Here is a 19,658-nt window from a genome sequence, read left to right on the forward strand (position 1 = left end):
GCCCAGCCAGACCCTGGCCAGCCGGGAGCCAGGGCTGTGGCTCCGGGGACACCCCCTCCTGTAACCCCGTGGCCCAGCCCGGGGGTGCCTCCCTGAGCTCTCAGCTGCTGTCCCTCTGCCCCATACCCCGAGCAGTACCTTCCCCTTGTAACCTCCAAGCGGCCACGGACCCTGTGGCCGGCTCCACCTGCTCCCGCCAGCTGTGGCAGGTGTCCCTCTGAGCCGCCTCCCTCTTGCCCCCTGCAGAGTCTCCTGCCTGACAGTTTTGTCCCGGGAGCATTTTTGATGGACCTTCACGCTGCCCCCCAGCTACGGGGAGTTGGCAGACCCGAGCAGCTGCTGGCCCACAGGAGGGGGAGGAGGCCCCCTTGCTTGCCGCCACCCCACCCCCCAAGATCTATAGTAAGGGCGTGCCCTGCGGGGAGGGGCCAGGGCAGCCCAGGCCTTCACCCCTCACAGCCTCCCCCCAGAGTGCGTGGCAGGGGTGCAGTGGGGCGGGGGCGCGGAAGGGTCTTTGCACATCGGCCTACACTTCTGGTGGAATTCCCCAACTCTGAGCAAAGAGGAAGTGTCCCGCACCCTGACTCTGCTGGGGAGAGGTTTTGGGGACCACACGCCAGAAGACGTGGTCATCAGGCAGAGCCAGAAGCTCCAGGGGACCGTCTGTTGGGGGCGGGGGTGCCAGGTGAACCCAGGCCATCCTCTCAGGGGCCAGGCCGCCCGCGGGGCCCGGTGACCACTGCCTGGGAAGCCAGGGAGCGCAGGGGGCTTGGCTGAGCGCGTGGCTGCTCCAGCACCGTACGTCCAGTTCCCACTCTCTGGAGGAGATTCAAAAACCAAGAGGGTGCCGAGTGCCGAGGAGGGCGAAGTCGCCTCTGGGTGGCCCTGGTCGTGCCTCCCCTGGGCTGTGTGCCCCCAGCCCCGCCCAGCTCCGCACCTCTGGCCCTGGCGGGAGGGGGCAGGGCATTCTGATCCATCCCTTCGCCTCTGGGAGTCTGGTGCCAGGAGCTGGGACTCATCTTGATCCCCTGGCCTGGGCCATGTGTCCCCCTCCCCACTATAGCCCAGAGTCTGCCCCAGGCTCTGGCAGACACAAGTCAGAGCTGGGGTGACGCGGGGAGAGGCTAGCGGTGCCCCTGGAGGGGCGTTCTGCTCAGGGTGGAGGCTTCCTCCAGGCAGCAGACCCCAGCCGTCCCAGGGCTGGAGAGAAGGGGCCCTGTGGGGGACCTGCTTTCACCCACGTCCCTTTCCCCAAGGCCCTTCAGAGCCTCTCCTGCACATGGCCGTGCAGCCTCCCTGCGGCACCTGCCCTTCCGCCCTCGGGCAGCCCTGGGAGTTAAGACCTGAGCTCTTGACCTGTCCCCACAGGCAGAACCTCATCAAGATTTTTGAAACACTTGAGGATCACGCAAGTCACTTTACCTGCTCCCCGGGTGAGCCAGCTCGGGTGCCAGCTTGCCAGCCTTAGGGTTAGAGGGTGGCGGCAGATGTGCACCTGGAGCCGCAGCACAGTCCACACCTGGGCGTCAGGGCGGCCCTCGGACCACATGAGTTTCTAGGTTGTAATCAACTAAATCCCTTCGTCTTTTTCATAGGTGATTTATTAAGCCACCTCTTTCTTGCTGTAGCTTTATTTTTTGTTGTTGGTTTCTTGATATATGTTATTTATTGATTTATTAGATAAGATGTGAGCTTACAAAACAATCATGCATAACACGAGTTCCCGTACATCACTCCTCCACCAACACCTTGCGCTATTGTGGAACGTTTGTTACAGATTATGAACATCATCAAAATATTGCAAGTAGCTATGCTCCGCAGCTTACATTGGGTATTTCCCCCCATACCTCCCTATTATTCACAGCATGTCTTAGTATTGTACATTTGTTATTGTTCATGAGAGAACACTCGTATTTGTCCTGTTAACCACAGTTCACCATCCATTACACGGTTCGCTGTGTTATACAGTTCCAGGCCTTGTACAGTTTATCCAGAGTGTTCACTCAATGGCTCTCACCTTCCTCACAGAGTTGTGCAGTCTTCGCCTCAGCAAATTTTTAAACATTGTCCTTAGTCCAAAAAAAAAATCACATGCCCCATTATTGTTCATTAGTGTTGATAGAGTAACTTCATTGATTGATGCAAGAATATTACAATATTGCTGTTAACTATAGCCCATAAATTATGTTAATTATATTCTTACCACCTTGTAATAGTGATGTACATTTGTACTAGTTCATAGAACTTTTTTGAATTGTACTATCAACCACACTTCTTTTTGTTTTATTTTTAAAGATTTATTTATTTAATTCCCCCCCTCCCCCGATTGTCTGTTTTCTGTGTCTATTTGCTGCGTCTTGTTTCTTTGTCCGCTTCTGTTGTCAGCGGCACGGGAAGTGTGGGCGGCGCCATTCCTGGGCAGGCTGCACTTTCTTTCACGCTGGGCGGCTCTCCTTACAGGGCAAACTCCTTGCGCGTGGGGCTCCCCTACGCGGGGGACACCCCTGCGTGGCAGGGCACTCCTTGCGCGCATCAGCACTGCGCATGGGCCAGATCCACACGGGTCAAGGAGGCCCGGGGTTTGAACCGCGGACCTCCCATGTGGTAGACAGACGCCCTAACCACTTGGCCAATTCCATTTCCCCTCAACCACACTTCTTATCTACCTCCTCATTCACTATGTTATTCAGTCCCTAGAGTAGTCTCTAGTTCTTTCACTTGACAATTACATCCCCTAGACCCCTCCTTTCAGCCACAATCACATTTACAGCCCGGCCATGCTTGTTATATTACAGCCAAGCTAATTAAAAGTTCTCTGTACATTAAGGATCAGTACCCCTTCTCAGCCCTCATCCCATCTTCTAGTAACCTATGCTCTAGGTTTTAATGCCATGTGTTTATTCTTCATATTTCATTGATATTAGTGAGACCACACAATATTTGACCTTTTCTCTCTGGCTTATTTCACTCAGCATAATATCCTCAGGGTTCATCCACGTTGTCATGTGTGTCCCAATTTCATTTCTTCTTACTGCATATTATTCCATCATATGCATAGATCCCATTTTGTTTATCCTTTCATTGGTTGATGGACACTTGGGTTGTTTCCATCTTTTGCAAATGTGAATAATGCTGCTGTGAACATTGGTGTGCAAATGTCTGTTTGTGTCCCTGTTTTCAGTTCTTCTGGATATATTCCTAGTAGAGGGATTCCAGATCATATGGCAGTTCTGTATTTAGCTTCCTGAGGAATGGTCAAACTGTCTTCCGCAGAGGGTGCACTGTTCAACCTTCCCACCAACAGTGAAGGAGTGATCCTATTTCTCCACATCCTCTCCAGCACTTGTAGTTTTCTATTTTTTAAGTCATGGCTATTCTATGAGGTGTGAGATGGTATCTCATAGTTTTGATTTGTATTTCCCTAATAGCAAGTGCTACTGAATATTTTTTTCACATGCTTTTTTGCCATTTGTATTTCCTCTTTGGAAAAATGTCCAAGTATTTTCCCCATTTTTAAATTGGATTGGTTGCCTTTTTATTGTTGAGTTGTATGATCTTTTTATATAGCATGGAAATCAGACCCTTATTGAATATGTGTTTTCCAAATATTTTCTCCATTTGAGTAGGCTGCCCTTTCACCTTCTTGACAAAATCCTTTGAAGGGCGAACGTGTTTAAGTTGAGAAGGCCCCATTTATCCATTTTTTCTTTCATTGTTTATGCTTTGGGGGTAAGGTTTAAGAAACCAGCACCTACTACCAGGTCTTGAAAATGTTTTCTCACATTTTCTTCTAGGAACTTTATGGTTCTAGAATTTATATTTAGGTCTTTGATCCATTTTAAGTTAATTTTTGTATGAGGTGTGAGATAGGGGTCTTCTTTCTTTTGGCTGTGGATATCTAATTCTCTCAGCACCATTTGTTGTTTGATTGTTCTGACCCAGCTGGGTGAGCTTCATAGCCTTCTCAAAAAACACTGGACCACAGAAGTGAGGTTCTATTTCTGCATAATCATTTGGGTTCTTTATGCCAGTACCATGCTGTTTTTAACCATAGCAAGGTAATGTGATTTAACGTCCAGAAGTGAGAGTCCTCCAGATGTTTCTGGCTATTTAGGGCCCCTGACCTTTTAAAATAAATTTGTTTATTGGCTTTTCCATTTCTTTCAAACATCCTATTGGAATTTTTACCAGGATTGCATTGAATCTGTGTTTTTGGGTAGAACTGACATCGTAACTTTATTTAGTCTTCCAGATTATGAACCTGGAATGTTCTTCCATCTACTTAGGTCTTTGATTTCTTTTAGCAATACATTATAGGTTTCTAAATACAAATCCTTTATGTCCTTGGTTAAGTTCATTCCTAAATATTTGATTCTTTTAGTCACTATTATAAGTGAATTTTTTCCTGACTTCCTTCTCAGATTGCTCATTACTAGTCTATAGAAACACTACTGATTTTGCCTACTAATTTTCCCATTCTGATAAACTTATTTATTAGCTCTAGTAGATTTGTTGTAGATTTTTCAGGACTTTCTAGATGTAGGGTCTTATCATCTGCGAATAGCAAAAGTTTTACTTCTTCCTTTCCAATTTGGATGCCTTTTATTTCTTTTTCTTGCCTGATTGCTCTAGCTAGAACCGCTAGCACTAGATGGAACAGTGGTGACAGTGGACATCCTTGTCTTGTTCCCTATGTCAATGGGAAAGCTTTCAGTCTTTCATCATTGAATACATGCCCTTTATCACGTTGAGAAAGTTTCCTTCAATTCCCATCTTTTGGAGCGTTTTTATCAAGAAAGGATGCTGGGTTTTGTCGGATGCTTTTTCTGTGTCAGTTGAGATGATCGTGTGATTTTTCTTCTCTGACTTATTAATGTGGTATATTGCACTGGTTGATTTTCTTGTGTTAACCCCCCTTGCATGTCTGGTATAAAACCCACTTGATCGTGATGAATAATTTTTTTAATGTGTAGTTGGATTTGATTAGCAAGTATTTTGTTGAAGATTTTTGCATCTATATTCATTAGGGAAATAAGTCTGTAATTTTCTTTTTATGTAATACCTTCATCTGGCTTTGATATTAGTGTGATATTGGCTTCATAGAATGAGTTTGGTAGTGTTCCTTCCTGTTCACTGTTTTGGAAGATTTTGTGTAAGATTGATACTACATCTCCTTTGAATGCTTGGTAGAATTCACCTGTGAAGCCATTTGGTCCAGGGCTTTTCATTTTGGGGAGGTTTTTGATGACTGTTTCAATCTCTTTATTTGTGATTGGTTTGTCAAGGTCTTCTGTTTCTTGAAGGGTTAGTGTAGCTTGTTTGTATGTTCTTAGAAATTTGTCCATTTCGTCTATGTTGTCTAGTTTGTTGACCCACAGTTCTTAATATTGTCTTATGATCTCTTTTATTTCTGTGGGGTCAGTAGTAATGTCTCCATTTTCATTTCTGATTTTATTTGCATCTTCGCTCTCATTTTTTCTTTGTCAGTCTAAGGGTTTGTCAATTTTGTTGATCTCAAAGGACCAACTTTTGGTTTTGTTAATTCCCTCTATTGTTTTTGTTTTCTCAATTTCATTTATTTCTGCTCTGATTGTTATTTCATTTCATTCCTTCTGCTTGCTTTGCAAGTAGTTTGCTGTTCATTTTCTAGTTTGTCCAGCTGTCTTTGATTTTAACTCTTTCTTCTTTTTTAATGTAAGTATTGGGGGCTATAAATTTCCTTCTCAGTACCCCTTTCATCCTATAGGTTTTGATACATTATGTTCTTGTTTTCATTAGTCTCAAGATATTTACTGATATTTCTTGCCATTTCTTTGACCCACTGATTAAGAATGTGTTGTTTAATCTCCATGTATTTGTGAATTTTCCCTTTTTCTGCCTGTTGTTGATTTCCAGCTTTATTCCATTATGATCAGAGAAAGTGCTTTGTATAATTTTGATCTTTTTAAATTTGAGAACTGTTTTGTGATCCAGCATATGGTCTGTCCTGTAGAAAGATCCATGAGCACTTGAGAAGAATGTGTATCCTGCTGTTTTGGGGTGCAATGTTCTGTTCACATCTATAAGTTTTAGTTTATTTACCATATTATTCCAGCTCTCTGTTTCTTTATTCTCTGCCCAGATGATCTATCCAGTGATGAGAATGGTGTATTGAAGTCTCCAGCTATTACTGTAGAGATACCTATTTCTCCCTTCAGTTTTGCCAGTGTTTGCCTTGTGCAATTTGGGGCACCCTAGTTAGGTGCATATACATTTATGATTATTTCCTCCTCGTGAATTGCCCCTTTTATTAATATTTCCTTCCTTGTCTCTAGTAACAACTTTTTAAATTTATTTATTCCCTTCCCATCCCCCCTCCCCCTGTTGTCTGCTCTCTGTGTCCATTTGCTATGCGTTCTTCTGTGTCTGCTTGTCTTCTCTTTAGGTGGCAGTGGAAACCAATCCTGGGACCTTCTAGAGTGAGAGAGAGGTACTCAATCTCTTGTGCCACCTCAGCTCCCTGGCCTGCTGCATCTCTTATTGTCTCTTTTTGTTGTGTCATCTTCTGTGCCAGCTCTCTGCTTGGGCCAGCTTCTGCATGGGCCAGCACTCCTGCACAGACCAGCATTCTGCTTCGGCCAGCTCACCACGCAGACTAGCACTCCAAGTGGGCCAGCTGCCCGTGTCAGTCAGCTCACCTTCACCAGGAGTCCCCAGGAATCAAACACTGGACCACCCATATGGTAGATGGGAGCCCAATTGTGTGAGCCACATCCACTTTCCCAGCTTTGCTTTTAAAGTCTGTTTCATCTGATGTAAGTATAGATACTCCAGTCTTTTGTTTGTTTGTTTCTGCATGCATAGAGTAACTTTTTCCAGCCTCCCACTTTTAGTCTATTTGTATTCTTGGGTCTAAGGTAAGTCTCTTATAGACAGCATATAGATAACTCATATTTTCTCATCCATTCTGCCAGTCTGTGTCTTTTGATTGGGGAGCTAATCCATTAAAATTCAGTATTATTACTATAAAGGCAGTTATTCACCCATTTTGACCTTTGGGTTTTGTCTGTTATATCTTTTTTCACCACTCTTTTTACACTTTCAGTTACTTTTACTGATATAATCTTCATGTCTAGATTCTCTTCAAGCCTCTCACCCTGTCTTATTTTTTTCAGGCTATTGCACTCCCTTTAGTATTTCCTGCAAAGTTGGTCTCTTCATTACAAACCCTCTCAGTTTCTGTTTTTCTGTTACTATTCTAAACTTGTCCTCATTTTTGAAAGACAGTCTTTTTGGTCATAAGATTCTTGGGTGACAGTTTTTCTCCTGCAGTATCTTAAATATATCATACCACTGCCTTCTTGCCTCCATGGTTTCTGATGAGAAATCAGCACTTAATCTTATCGGGTATCCCTTATATGCTATGTATCGCTTTTCTCTTACTGCTTTCAGAATTCTCTCTTTATCTCTTTATCTTTGGCATTCGACATGGCTACATCTCGGAGTAGGTCTACTCAGATTTATTCAGGTGGGAGTACATTGTGCTTTTTGGACATGAATATCTATTTCCTTCAATAGATTTGGGAAATTTTCTACCATTATTTCCTCATATATTCTTTCTGCCCCTTTTCCCTTCTCTTCTTTTTCTGGGAAATCCATTACACACATGTTTGCATGTCTCTTGCTGTCATTTAGTTCTCTGGGACCCTGTTCAATTTTTTTCCATTCTTTATCTGTTTCTGTGTGTTTGCTTTTGGAGACCCTGTTTTCAAGCTCACTGACCTTTTCTTCTGCCTTTTCAAATCTCCTGTTATATGCCTCTAGTATATTTTTTTAAATTTACTGAAGTATATCGTTCACACATAAACATACATAAACAATAAGTGCATAGTAATAGTTGTGAACTTACAAACAAACATACATGGAATCATACAGAACTCTCATAACTCACCCTACCACCAATACCTTTCATTGTTGTTAAACATTTTAAACTAATGATTAAAGAGCATTATCAAAATATTACTACTAACCAAAATATTTCCCCCAACCCACCCTATTATTATTATTATCTTTATATCATTTATGTATGAACATACATAATAAATGTAGAGTAAAAGTTGTGAACTTACAAAGTATACATACATAACATTATACAGGGGTCCCATACATCAACCTTCCACCAACAACTTAAATTGTTTTGAGACATTTCTTGCAGATTATGAAAGAATATTGTCAAAATCTTACTACTTAACTATAGTCCTTATCTTACATTTGATGTATTTTCCCCCAACCCACCCTATTACTGTTTTTTAAATATATTTTTATGACAGAAATTGTAAACTTATGAAACAATCATGCACATGTGCAGAATTCCCAAACAACATCCATCTATTAACATACCACCCTGTGGTGGAACATTTGTTACTGATAAAATAATATCATCTAATTGTTACCATGTCCATAGTGTACATTTGGCTCATATTTTTCATACTGCCCATTATCAACACAGTACATCTTTGCACAGATGCAAGCATATTACATTATTACTGCTAACCACAGTCCATACAACCTTCAGTTGTATTTATCCCATGCTTCTCCACATTCCCATCACCCTGCAGTAGTGACATACATCTGCTCTAGCTCACAAAGGACACTCTTTTTTTATCTGTAGCATCAACCACAATTCTCATCCATCTCTTGGTTTACTATGCTATTCAGTTCCTAGATTATTCTCTAGCATTCTCTCAATTGGCATTTATACCCCTAGACATCATTTTCAGCCACATCCTCAAATCAGCTGTTGCTCACTTTTTATTACCATCCACTCTATATATTTCCACACTTTTATATTAAAGCTAATTAAAACTTCTACATACATTAAACATCAGTAGTCCATCTCAGTCCTCCTCTTATCTCCTTTAAGAATCCACCACCTATCACCAGGGCTTGAACATATTTTTCTACAATTTTTTCTAGAAGCTTTTTGATTTTTGCTTTTATAGTTAGGTTTTTTTTTTCTATTTTGAGTTAATTTTTGGATAAGGTATGAGATAGGGGTCCTCTTTCCTTCTTTTGGTTATGGATATCCAGTTCTTTCAGCACCATTTGTTGAGTGAACTGTTCTGTCCAAGCTGTGTGGGTTTAATAGGCTAGTCAAAAATCACTTGACATACATGTGAGGGTCTGTTTCTGAACCATAAATTTGGTTCCATTGGTCTATGTGCCTGTCTTTATGCCAGTACCATGCTGTTTTACCACTATAGCTAGGTAATATAATTTAAAGTCTGGAGATGAGAGTTTGCTTTTCCTTTTTAAAATGTTTCTGGCTATTCAGAACCCTTTACCCTTTCAAATAAATTTGATAATTGTGTTTTCAACTTTAAAAAAATGCTGGTGCAATTTTTATTGGGATTGCATTGAATCTTTATATTAATTTGAGTAGAACTGATGTCTTTTTGATATTTAGTCTTCCAACCCATGAGCATGGAATGTTCTTCCAGTTATGTAGGCCTTTTTGAAATTTCTTTTAACATTGAGTTGCAGTTTTCTGAATACAAATGCTTTACATCATTGGTTAAGTTTATTCCTATTTGAGTTTTCTCTGTCATATTTTATTTTCCCCACTCTTTTGATACTTTTGGTTACTTTTAATGATATAATCTTCACTTCTAGACTCTCAGGCCTCTCTCTCCTGTCTTTTCTTTTCAGACTCTAGCACACATTTAGCATTTTCAAAAAATCTGTTCTCTTGGTTAGATATTCTCTCAGTTTCTGTTTATCTGTGAATATTCTAATCTCACCCTCATTTTTGAAAGACAGTCTTGCTGGATATAAGATTCTTGGCTAGAAGTTTTTCTCTTGTAGTATCTTAAATATATCAGACCACTGTCTTCTTGCCTCCATGGTTTCTGGTGAGAAATTAGCACTTCATTTTATTGGGTGTTCCTTATATGTTATGCATTGCTTTTCTCTTGCTGTCCTCAGAATTTTCTCTTAGTCTTTGGCATTTGACATTCTGATGAGTATGTGTCTCAGAGTTGGTCTATTTGGATTTTTTCGGATGGGAGTACGTTGTGCTTCTGGGACCTGGATATCTGTGTCCTTCAAAAGGGTTGGGAAATTTTCTACTATTATTTCTTCAAATATTCCTTCTGCCCCTTTTCCCTTCTCTTCTTCTTCTGGGACACCCATGACACATATATTTGCATGTCTTTTGCTGTCTTTAAGTTCCCTGAGATCTTGCACAATTTTTTCCATTTTTTTCTTTATTTGTTCTTTTGTGCGTTCACTGTCATTGCCCATTTCTTCAAGCTCACCAATCTCTTCTTCTGCCTCCTCAAATCTGCTATTATGTGATTCCAGTGGTTTTTAAATTTCATTTATTGCACCTTTCATTCCCATAAGATCTGCTATTTTTCTGTGTATGTTTTCAAATTCTTCTTTGTGTTCATCCAATGTCTTCTTAAGATCCTTAATCTCTTTAGCCTCTCATTGAATTTATTATGGAGATTTGTTTGAACATCTATGATTAGTTGTCTCAACGCCTTTATGTCATCTGGAAGCTTATCTTGTTCCTTTAACTGGGCCATAGCTTCCTGTTTCTTGGTGTGGATTGTAATTTTTGGTTGGTGTCTTGGCATCTGGCTTACTGGAGTATTTATTCTGGGTGCAGTTTTTCTCTTTAGTTTAGGGCTTCCTGCCCTTTCTCCCTTGCTGGTTGTGTAATAGGAGCCAAGGATGTGGTTGGTACTGTAAGCCATGGAGGCTGAGGCTGCCCCTGTTCCCCCAGGAACTGATGAAGCTTCTCCCACCTTTCTCCCCTGCCAGGCCGTGTGCAGTAATCCAAGCTGTGCAGGCCAGGACGGCCTGTAGTTGCCCAGGGAGACTGATGAAGCTTCATGCCTCGTCCTCCCCTGCCTGGGGCAGGGCTGGAGCCATAGGTGTGGGCAGTGAAATCAGCCATGCAACCCAAAACTGACCAAAGTTGCCTGGATAGACTGACCAAGCACCCACTCTGCCCCTGCAGTGGGCGGGGATGGAGCCATAGGTTTTGTAACAATCTTGTCTGTGTGGGCTGAAAGCAGCTGCAGTTGCCAGGAGAGGCTAAGAAACACCGCCCTACCTCCTGGCCTCTTGGGGGCCCAAGCAGTCTGGTCCACATGGGCAAAGCAAGTCTGGTTTCCCAGAGAGGCCGGAGCAGGTCCCCCCAGCTTCCTCCCTGCTGGAGGTATGGAGCCCAGGCTAGGGCAGGAGTCCCACCTGGGTGGAAGGAAGCCGGTCCCTCCCATCACCGTGATTTTCCATCAGCACTGCTTCCCTTCCTGCAAGGGTGGAGTTTAAAAGGAGGCTACTGGCCTCTTTCCAATTTGGAGAGGTTCAACCTTTAGCTGTTCTTAGGACTGGACTTTAGCCAGCCACATTTACCCATCAGCAGCAGAAGTCAATGCCCGATTGTCTCTTCCTCCCGGTTTCGGGAAGTGGAGCTTCCAACTCCAGCCAGGAAACAGCTCCCGAGGCTTCTGGCCCCACTAGCGGGGGTGGACACTGGCCTCAGGGGCGTGGAGTGCTCTACTCACAAATCTTCTCTGCAGATGGGCAGTCTCCTCCTGCCGTCCTTCCAAGGATGCCGCAGGATGCTCTTCAGGTGTCCTGGAGTCCCCAAATAGATGCTTTAGACAGCTCTGGTGATCACTGCACTGGAGGTCAGTGATCTGCTCACTCTTGGGGCTCCCTACTCTGTCACCGTCTTGCCCCTCCACCTGGTTTCTTTTTTGGAGATAAAACAGTTACGTGATACGGGTGGAGCGCCTGTCCTGGTGACACCACCTGCCACTCCTGTGGTTCCAGGGTCAGAGAACAGGCTCCGCTTATTCTGAGGCGGCCAAAATGCTGACTTTCTCCTCATCAAACACAGCTGTTATTAAAAATTAAATGATATAAACTTATAATTAAATAAATCATATTAAAAACTGAAGTAATAAGTACTTAAGACTGAGCATATGCTGATCATTTCACTACATTTCATATTATCAGTTGCTCTTGGTTTGCCTCCCTTGTAGCTGTGTGATGGAAACAGGATGATCGCATAGTAACTGGGCATCTCTCAGCTATGTATGTTGGTGGCTTGACATTGGTCACACTGGGAGTATTTACACCATGGAAATGGTCAAATGCTGCATATCAGAACTTGTTTAATATTTAGTTGATTTCGTAGAGCAGAGGTCAGAAAACTTTTCCTGCAGAGGACCAAGCAGTAAATATATTTGGCTCTGTGGGCCACACGGTCTTGGTCACAGCTACTCAATTCTGCTGTCGTAGCACCAAAGCAGCCTTAGCCAATGTGTCAGTGAACGGAGATAGCTTGTTCCAATGTAACTTCATTTGAAAAACAGACCTTGGGTCAGATTTGGCCTGTGGGCCATCGTTTGCCAGATCCCTGATCCAGACTTAAGAAAGTGATGGAGAAAATGCTAATAATTATAGGCTGAAGCTAAAAGTATCATTTTCAAGTTACATCTCTGAACTCGGGCATAGATGGGGCCAGAATCCAGATGGGGAGGTGCTGAGAAGAGGCCATCTCATGGAGGAGCTAAAAATGAGAAAATATCCTTTCACTGTTGGAAAACTTTTACTTGATTCAGCAGAGAAGTTGCTCATGTCACTGACAAACAAAGCCCCAGCCTAAGAAGTTTGGTCCTCCTTCTCAGTCATCTTGCTTGTTCTGGTAAACATAAACAGCAACCACATTCTTACATGGAACTACTCTCATTTGCTGATTGCAGCCGTAGGTTGGCTGTAGGTTCAAGTTTGGCAAAAATTAGTGAACACATTCTGGGAGAACAGTTGGTGAATGGAATTACACTAAGGAGTAGAGCATATTTTATTTTTTGTAAACAGTATACAAACATCTTTTCTATCAGGACAATTTATAATACACTTTTATATTTGAGTGTGCATATGTACGCACATGCACACATGCACAGTTTTTTCTGGAGAGCCAATTGTTGAACATTTCCCAGCACGCCCTTGTCTGTATCCATAAATTACGAGTCTGGTTGAGCCTGCTCTGCGAGATGACTTGAGCATTCCTTCCGTAGTGCGCCTGCAGTATGCCTGGGGGTGTGGTACCACCTCCCCTTACCGCTTCCAAACCTGTGCTGACATCTGTGCTCAAGTTCAAACACTGGTTCCCTGTTGCTCTGAACCCTTTCAACGACCTCTGCCTATATCGTCTGCTGCCTGGCTGCTTCCCAGCACACACTCAGCTCTGGGCACGCTCAGTGATGTAGGAGAAGTTCGTTACTTTGTAGCTTTCTTGCTGGAATCCTAGTCTCCTGCCAGGCTGCTGCTTCCTGCCAGGCTGCTGCCTCCTGCCCAGCCTTGCCAGGCTCTTCCAACCTGAACCGGAAGCTGCTATGGGGAGAGTGGGCTTAAGTCCAGCCTCCGTCCTGGACTGTCCCCAAGTGCAGTGCTTTGCCCCTCCCCAGAATTGCTTAGAGGAATCCAGAGAGCCATAAAGTGACCAGAAACACTTTATAACTTTCCAGATTGTACTTTGATACTTCAAAACCCTCTTATTTCCTTTTCAGTCATTTTCTTTGAGTGAATATTTAAGGAGCCAATTAATTGGGGGGTGCTGCCTCAATCCCTTGGCTCAGACCTCATTCATTCATTCATTCATTCGGCAGGCCCTCATCTTGCCCCTGCCACTGCTCTAGACGCTGGCCTGGACCAGTGACCCACAGGACACTTGCTGAAACCCTGGCCACTCTGAGATTGAGAGACCGAGCCCTTTATCAACACCAAACCATTTGATTCTAATTTCTATTAATTTACCAGATAAATAGCTGCATAGAACAAGCATTTAAAACTAACTCCTGGGTGTAACTTGGTGCCTTTCTCATACTCCTTTACCTTTTTCCCCACCTGTGCCTGTGTGGCTTGAAAGAGGTCGTGCTGCCACCCCGTCGAGGGGCAGCCGCCGACAGGACGGGGACACCGCCTCCCGCTCCCGCCCGTCCTTGCAGAGGCCAGTGAGGAGGGAGAGGGAAAAGCAGCCAGGCGGGTGCTTCTGGGGCCAAGGCCACCCTGGAATTCCCCACCCAGAGGGCCCCCTGGACCAGGGGCTGCCCAAAGGGGCCGCCTGTGGGGTGGCCGGCAGGTGGGGTTTACGTGCTGGTGCACAAGACCCCTAGGGTGCAGGGGGATGAGAGGGGGGTCTGGAGCGCCCCGGGAGCCCAGGAATTCTGAGTCGGGACCAGGCCTCCCAGGGGCGCGGGAAGGTGCGTGGGTCAGGGCGCACCTGGTGTTCTCTTCCCGGGCCGTGCCCGGTGGGCTTGGCGAGGCCGGGACAGGGCACCTGTCTCCTGTTTCGCGCCCTCCTGAGTCGGTGGGTTTGAGGAGACCTGCCCCTTCCTGTGCCCGGCCTGGCGACCCCGGAGAGGGCCGCCCTCCTCCCCAAAGCGCGCCCCCGCGCCTCTGCCCTGGCTGCGTTCGGGGCCAGCCGCAGTGACCCGAGCTCCGCCTCCCCTTCGGTGTCCTTCGCAGCTGGGGGGTCCCGCTGGTCATCACCGTGGCGGCCGTGGCCCTGAAGAAGATCGGCTACGACGCCTCCGACGTGTCCGTGGGCTGGTGCTGGGTCGACCTGGAGGCCGAGGACCGCGTGCTGTGGATGCTGCTGACCGGGAAGCTGTGGGAGCTGCTGGCCTACGTCACGCTGCCCGTGCTCTACGTGCTCATCAGGAAGCACATCAGCAGGGCGGTAGGTGGCCGGGCCCGCCGGAGCGCCCTGCGCGCGGGCTGGGAGGGCGCGGGCGCGGCCCCCCGGGGGCACAGCCAGGCGCGTCGCTGGGGCCGCTCAGCCCGGGTGGGGCGCCGGCTGCGGTCCTCCCGGGAGTCGCCCCCGCGCAGCCTGCCCTCTGCTGCCCCCTGGTGGACGCGCCGCGGCGCTGCTCAAGCGCAAAAGGCGTTGAGAGCCAAGGGGAGGTACCCAGTGGGGCGCTGCGCCCCAGCCCCTGCAAGGGAGGGCATGGCATTTCATAAGCAGTGGCACAGAGAACTCACCTCATTGCTTTTGGGCGGTGAGGTTATGTGATAGGTGGTCGGCGTTTCAGGCCCCAGGGAATTCATAAATCCACAGGCTGGGCTGGCCAGAGTACTAACAAATGAGTTTCCTCCACCACCTTGGCACTTGCCCCCACCACCAGTCCTAGTCACGAGCAAACGACCACAAAAAAACCTCTGCAATGGAGTTTATAATGAGGACCCAGACACGGCTTCTGTCCTAGAGAGAAGCAGATGTGGAAGTAACTGGAATAAGATACAATGGGGCAAGTGCCTGGAGCAGGAGGGTAGCTGCAGATGAAATGCTCCCAGTCGCAGACCCTCGAGTGCACGCAGCAGGCGGCCAGCGCCGTTCCTGTGGTTCTATCATTTGTGTTTTCAGATGCTGAGCTCCTCGGAGGGTATGTCCCCACTCTCAGGGCAACTCTTAGCTCAGCAGCCATTTCTCTCTTGGCAGCTGCCTGTGGCCGTCGGGACACCCAGCCACCTCCCTGCCCTCCCAGCTGTGTTCTCTTCTCACATCCAGACCTGTGGCTCTCTTTTGACTCGGAAGTCTCACTGACTCTCACCCCACCCCCAGCCCTGTCCTGGCCGGCCGGTGTCGCTGAGGACGCCAGCAGGACTTGCCCCTGGTCTGAAACCCGCTTTGGGCTACTTGCGAGCTTGTCCTTGTGGCCTGCTGGCCGGTCTCCTGCCTTCCCTCCTCCTCTTTTCCACTGCCCTGGAAGGGTCCAGCTCCCTGACGAAGGCTTCCGAGCTTGCCAGGCTCTGTGCCGGACCCCCTGCTGGAGCCCCTCCCCTGGGGGCAACAGGCTGGGGGCTGTGCCTGCGTGGCTGACCCTGCCCATCGGAATGGGCTCCTCTGCTCCAGCTCTGCGGGGGTTTTGAGAAAGGAGGAGAATGGTGGGCAGGGAGGAGAGAATGCACCCCCTCTCCCTGCCTCTCACTAAGAAGGAAAGTGAAAACCACGCGGGCGAGCACAGGCTTTGCTCTGAAGAGGAGTAGACCAGTGGCCCTGGCGGGTGCCCGGTTCCTCCTTTCCCCCAGTTCTCCTGGGCTTAGAGGAGGGTTGGGGGGCACCCAGCTCTCTCTGGGCTGCTGCTTAGTGCCCGAGAGGAGGCAGGTGCTCTGAGCAAGTAAGTTGCAGATGCTTGGGTGCTGAGGGCTCCTTAGGATACCAGGTGTCAGCTGGGAACTTGGTGCTCCTCCCCTCACTGGAGCTCAGTGCCCCAGATCAGGTGCATCTTTGCTCTGAGTGTTTCACTTCTTATTAAGTATTCAGGTGCTACCCGGATGTTGAGCTTGCTCCTGGGAGTAGGGAGAAGCCAAGGCCGAAGCATGCTCTCCTCTTCATTCTCCCCAGCTTTGGACTAGAATTCTCTTTGCAGAAGCTCACTGTGGAGGAGGCAGATTCTGGGGGGCAAGGGACACAGAAGGAAGAGCCCCGGGGGGGCTTGCATTCAGGGGAGCAGGGTTAATAAACAAGAAGTATGATGAACGGGTGCAAGCTGCAGAGAATGGTCTGGGGCAATGTGAGCTGTGAAAACAGACAAAAATATGGGGGAGGGGGCTATCTGAAAAATGCCCTTTATAGTTTAGGGTTGTCAGGAGATAACATTTGAGCAAAGACTCAAATGTCAAAGAGGGAGTAAGCCACATAGATGAGTGGGGAAGAGCAGTGCAGGTGGCAGTGGCAGCCGTGCAAAGGCCCTGAGGTGGCTGTGTGCCCAGCCTGCTTGGGAACTAGTGAGCCACAGAGAGCAGGGGGAGTGAGGGCAGAGCTAGGCCAGGGGTAGCCCTTGTGAGACATTGTGAGGAAAACAAGGGGGGAACCAGGGAAGAGTTCCCAGTGGAGGATTCTCTTGAGCTGACTTGGGTTGCATTTTCATTTTTATTTTCTTCTCACTTAAGAACAATTTTGACAACATATATATATAACATAAAATTTGCCATTTGAACCCTTTTTTTGACCATCACTCAGCTTTTTTTTTTTTTTTTAGGTACTAGGCTGGGGATTGAATCCAGGCCTCATATGTGGGAAGCTGGCGCTCAACCACTGAGCCACATCAGCTCCCCTGAGTTGGTTGTTTCATTTGTTTCCTTGTTGTTTGTTTTTAGGAGGCACCGGGAACCAAACCTGGGACCTCGCATGTGGGAAGCAGGCGCTCAACTGCTCGAGCCACATCCGTTCCTGTCACTCAGCTTTAATAAATTCAAACCTTTCACATTTGATTATTCTTCAAACAAAATAACACTTTACAACTACAACTGGAGCCTCCTCTGTGTACATCTTGATCCCATTTACCTCCTACCTCTCCAGAGACTAGGAACAAGCCTGATTTGAGTGTTTATCTTTCTCATGCATGCTCTCACACTTTCACTATATATTTATGCTGTTTTGCATGTTTTAAAACTGTTCACTGTTTTGCATGTTTTAAAACTACTGTATATAGCACATATCATTGGGTCATTTTTTTCAGTTATTAGGTCACTTTTTCAGTCATTGATTGTGAGACTTATCCAAGTTAGTACACCTATTCCTGATAATTCACTTTATCAGCCACATACTATAAATATACCACAATTTATCCATTCTTCAGATAGACATTAGTTCCAGGTTATTGCACTTAAAAACAATACAGTGAACCTTCCATACATATATCCTTGAGAAAACACGCAAGAATTCTTACAGAATATAAGCACCCAGAGGCAGAGTTGCTGGGTATAGCATCTTCAATCAACTAAGATGTTGGCAGCTCTCCCAATAATATAAATTTACACTGTCATCAGCAAAGTAGATGAGAGCCCACAGCTCCAGGCTCAGCACATGTGGAGATGGCAGGCTGGTTTTTTCTTTTCACCTTTGCCCATCTGATTGGCTGTGAAATGGTATCTCGGTGTTTTTCAATGTACAATTCTTATTGCATCTGTTTATGTTGATGACTACTCAGGGACCCTCATCTATGAACTGCATATTATATTCTTTCCTGATTTTCTTGATTTATCTGGAGCCCTTTGCAGTTATACAGTATGCAAACACAGATTTGAAATTTCAATGCACACAAATTTATCAGCCCTTCCTTTTGTGCTTGCATCAACTCTAATGTCACACTCTATATTTTTCTATAGTTTTCAAGTTTTACTTTCCATAAATAGAAATCTTTAGGCCATTCTTTCTAAAAGGAGTCTGGGTAACAATAAGAGTCCTAAGGGAAAAAGCCACATTTAAGAAAGCAAACATTCCAACAGCTTCAGCCTTTGACGGAAATTTCTGGGTTATATTTAACACTCAAAGCATGCAAAATACTGGAAATCATGTACTTCAAATGCTTTTAGAACAAGATTTAATAGGTACTATTGACCTAAACTAACCTGGGGATGTTACTACCTACCTCAACAGCAAAACTACTCAGAGTAATAGTTCTAGACATGAGAACGCTTTGCAAAAACATATTTACAAATGCAGCCTAGAGATGTAATGAAGCAAAAAAGCATTGGATTTCAAGTGGTGGCTGTGCTATACCTGAACACACAAAGTAACTTCCTCACTGTCTGATGCTTTGATTTTATAGCTCCAAAATTGAGAATTTCAACAGAAAAGTCTGGTACATTTTTTGTCATTTCTGAAATAGTTTAACTCATCTGTTTTTACATAAACTATTATATGCTCATGTCTTGTGTATTCTTCATGACATGACTTCAAGGACATTTAATTTCTTTTCTAAATTATGAGAACAATTTGTGCACATACATCACTTACACCATTCAATTACAGGTCCCTTTCACCTTTCAAAAAACCATGTTTGATGTAAAAATAATAGACTCTTGCGTAGATACTCTAAGCCCCTACTGCTGTGAGTATTTATGTACCACATTTCTCTAGGAGTTTCCGATAGTCATTTCCCTCCTGTTATCTTTGAATCTTAGGCTTTTAGCTCCATCTACTCCAACTCACTTGATACTTTTGTATTTGTTTTAATAGGAGATTCTTAATCTAAATGGGTTTTATGTTCTGGCTAAGAGAAGTTATTATAGTTGTGTATCATTTTTGTCATTCTGACAGAAGCATGAATGAGTACTAAATTTCATTCTAAGAACACAATGAAGTATACCAGACTGCAAATATTTAGATGTGTATTTTGTTCCATTTGCATGTTAAATATGACTTTATGGATGTAAGGAGATAAATAGGGCAGGAAATTCCCTAAAGAATAATTTAGCCAAAACAGTTGAGAGTATCCCAACATTAAACATAAAGCAGAAATAACTTTTTAACCATACCAAAGTCAATGATAAATATCCAGTAAGGTTATAAATAAATGTTCATAATAAAAGATTTCCTACCAGTAAACTTTCATATAACTCTTCCTCAGATACATAGGTTGTTTTGGGCCATCATTCTTCATTGCCTCATAGAAAGAGCAAGGCTTATAATCAGATATTAAGAGTTTTAAGTAGACTTTCGTGTATCTAAATAGTTTAATGTACTTATACATGCTTTTTACATCAGACTTAAGTCCCAGGTATCCCATCTAAATATCTTGTTGAAACACAACTAAAATGGCTGTCATTTTCTAGGATTAAAAAAAAAATCAATAGAAGAATTCAATTCAATT

General features: G+C 45.0%; 1 protein-coding gene across 1 annotated transcript in view; it reads left to right on the forward strand.

The window, feature by feature from the left end:
* GPR157 (G protein-coupled receptor 157) overlaps positions 1–19,658 on the forward strand; it is a 37,914-nt gene that overhangs the window by 13,373 nt on the left and 4,883 nt on the right. The window contains exon 2 of the mRNA XM_071217797.1: positions 14,527–14,740. Within this exon, the coding sequence (XP_071073898.1) occupies positions 14,527–14,740 (214 nt within the window). The remainder of the gene's footprint in view (positions 1–14,526; positions 14,741–19,658) is intronic.

Source organism: Dasypus novemcinctus, chromosome 9 (assembly GCF_030445035.2).
Source record: "Dasypus novemcinctus isolate mDasNov1 chromosome 9, mDasNov1.1.hap2, whole genome shotgun sequence".
NCBI lineage: Eukaryota > Metazoa > Chordata > Mammalia > Cingulata > Dasypodidae > Dasypus > Dasypus novemcinctus.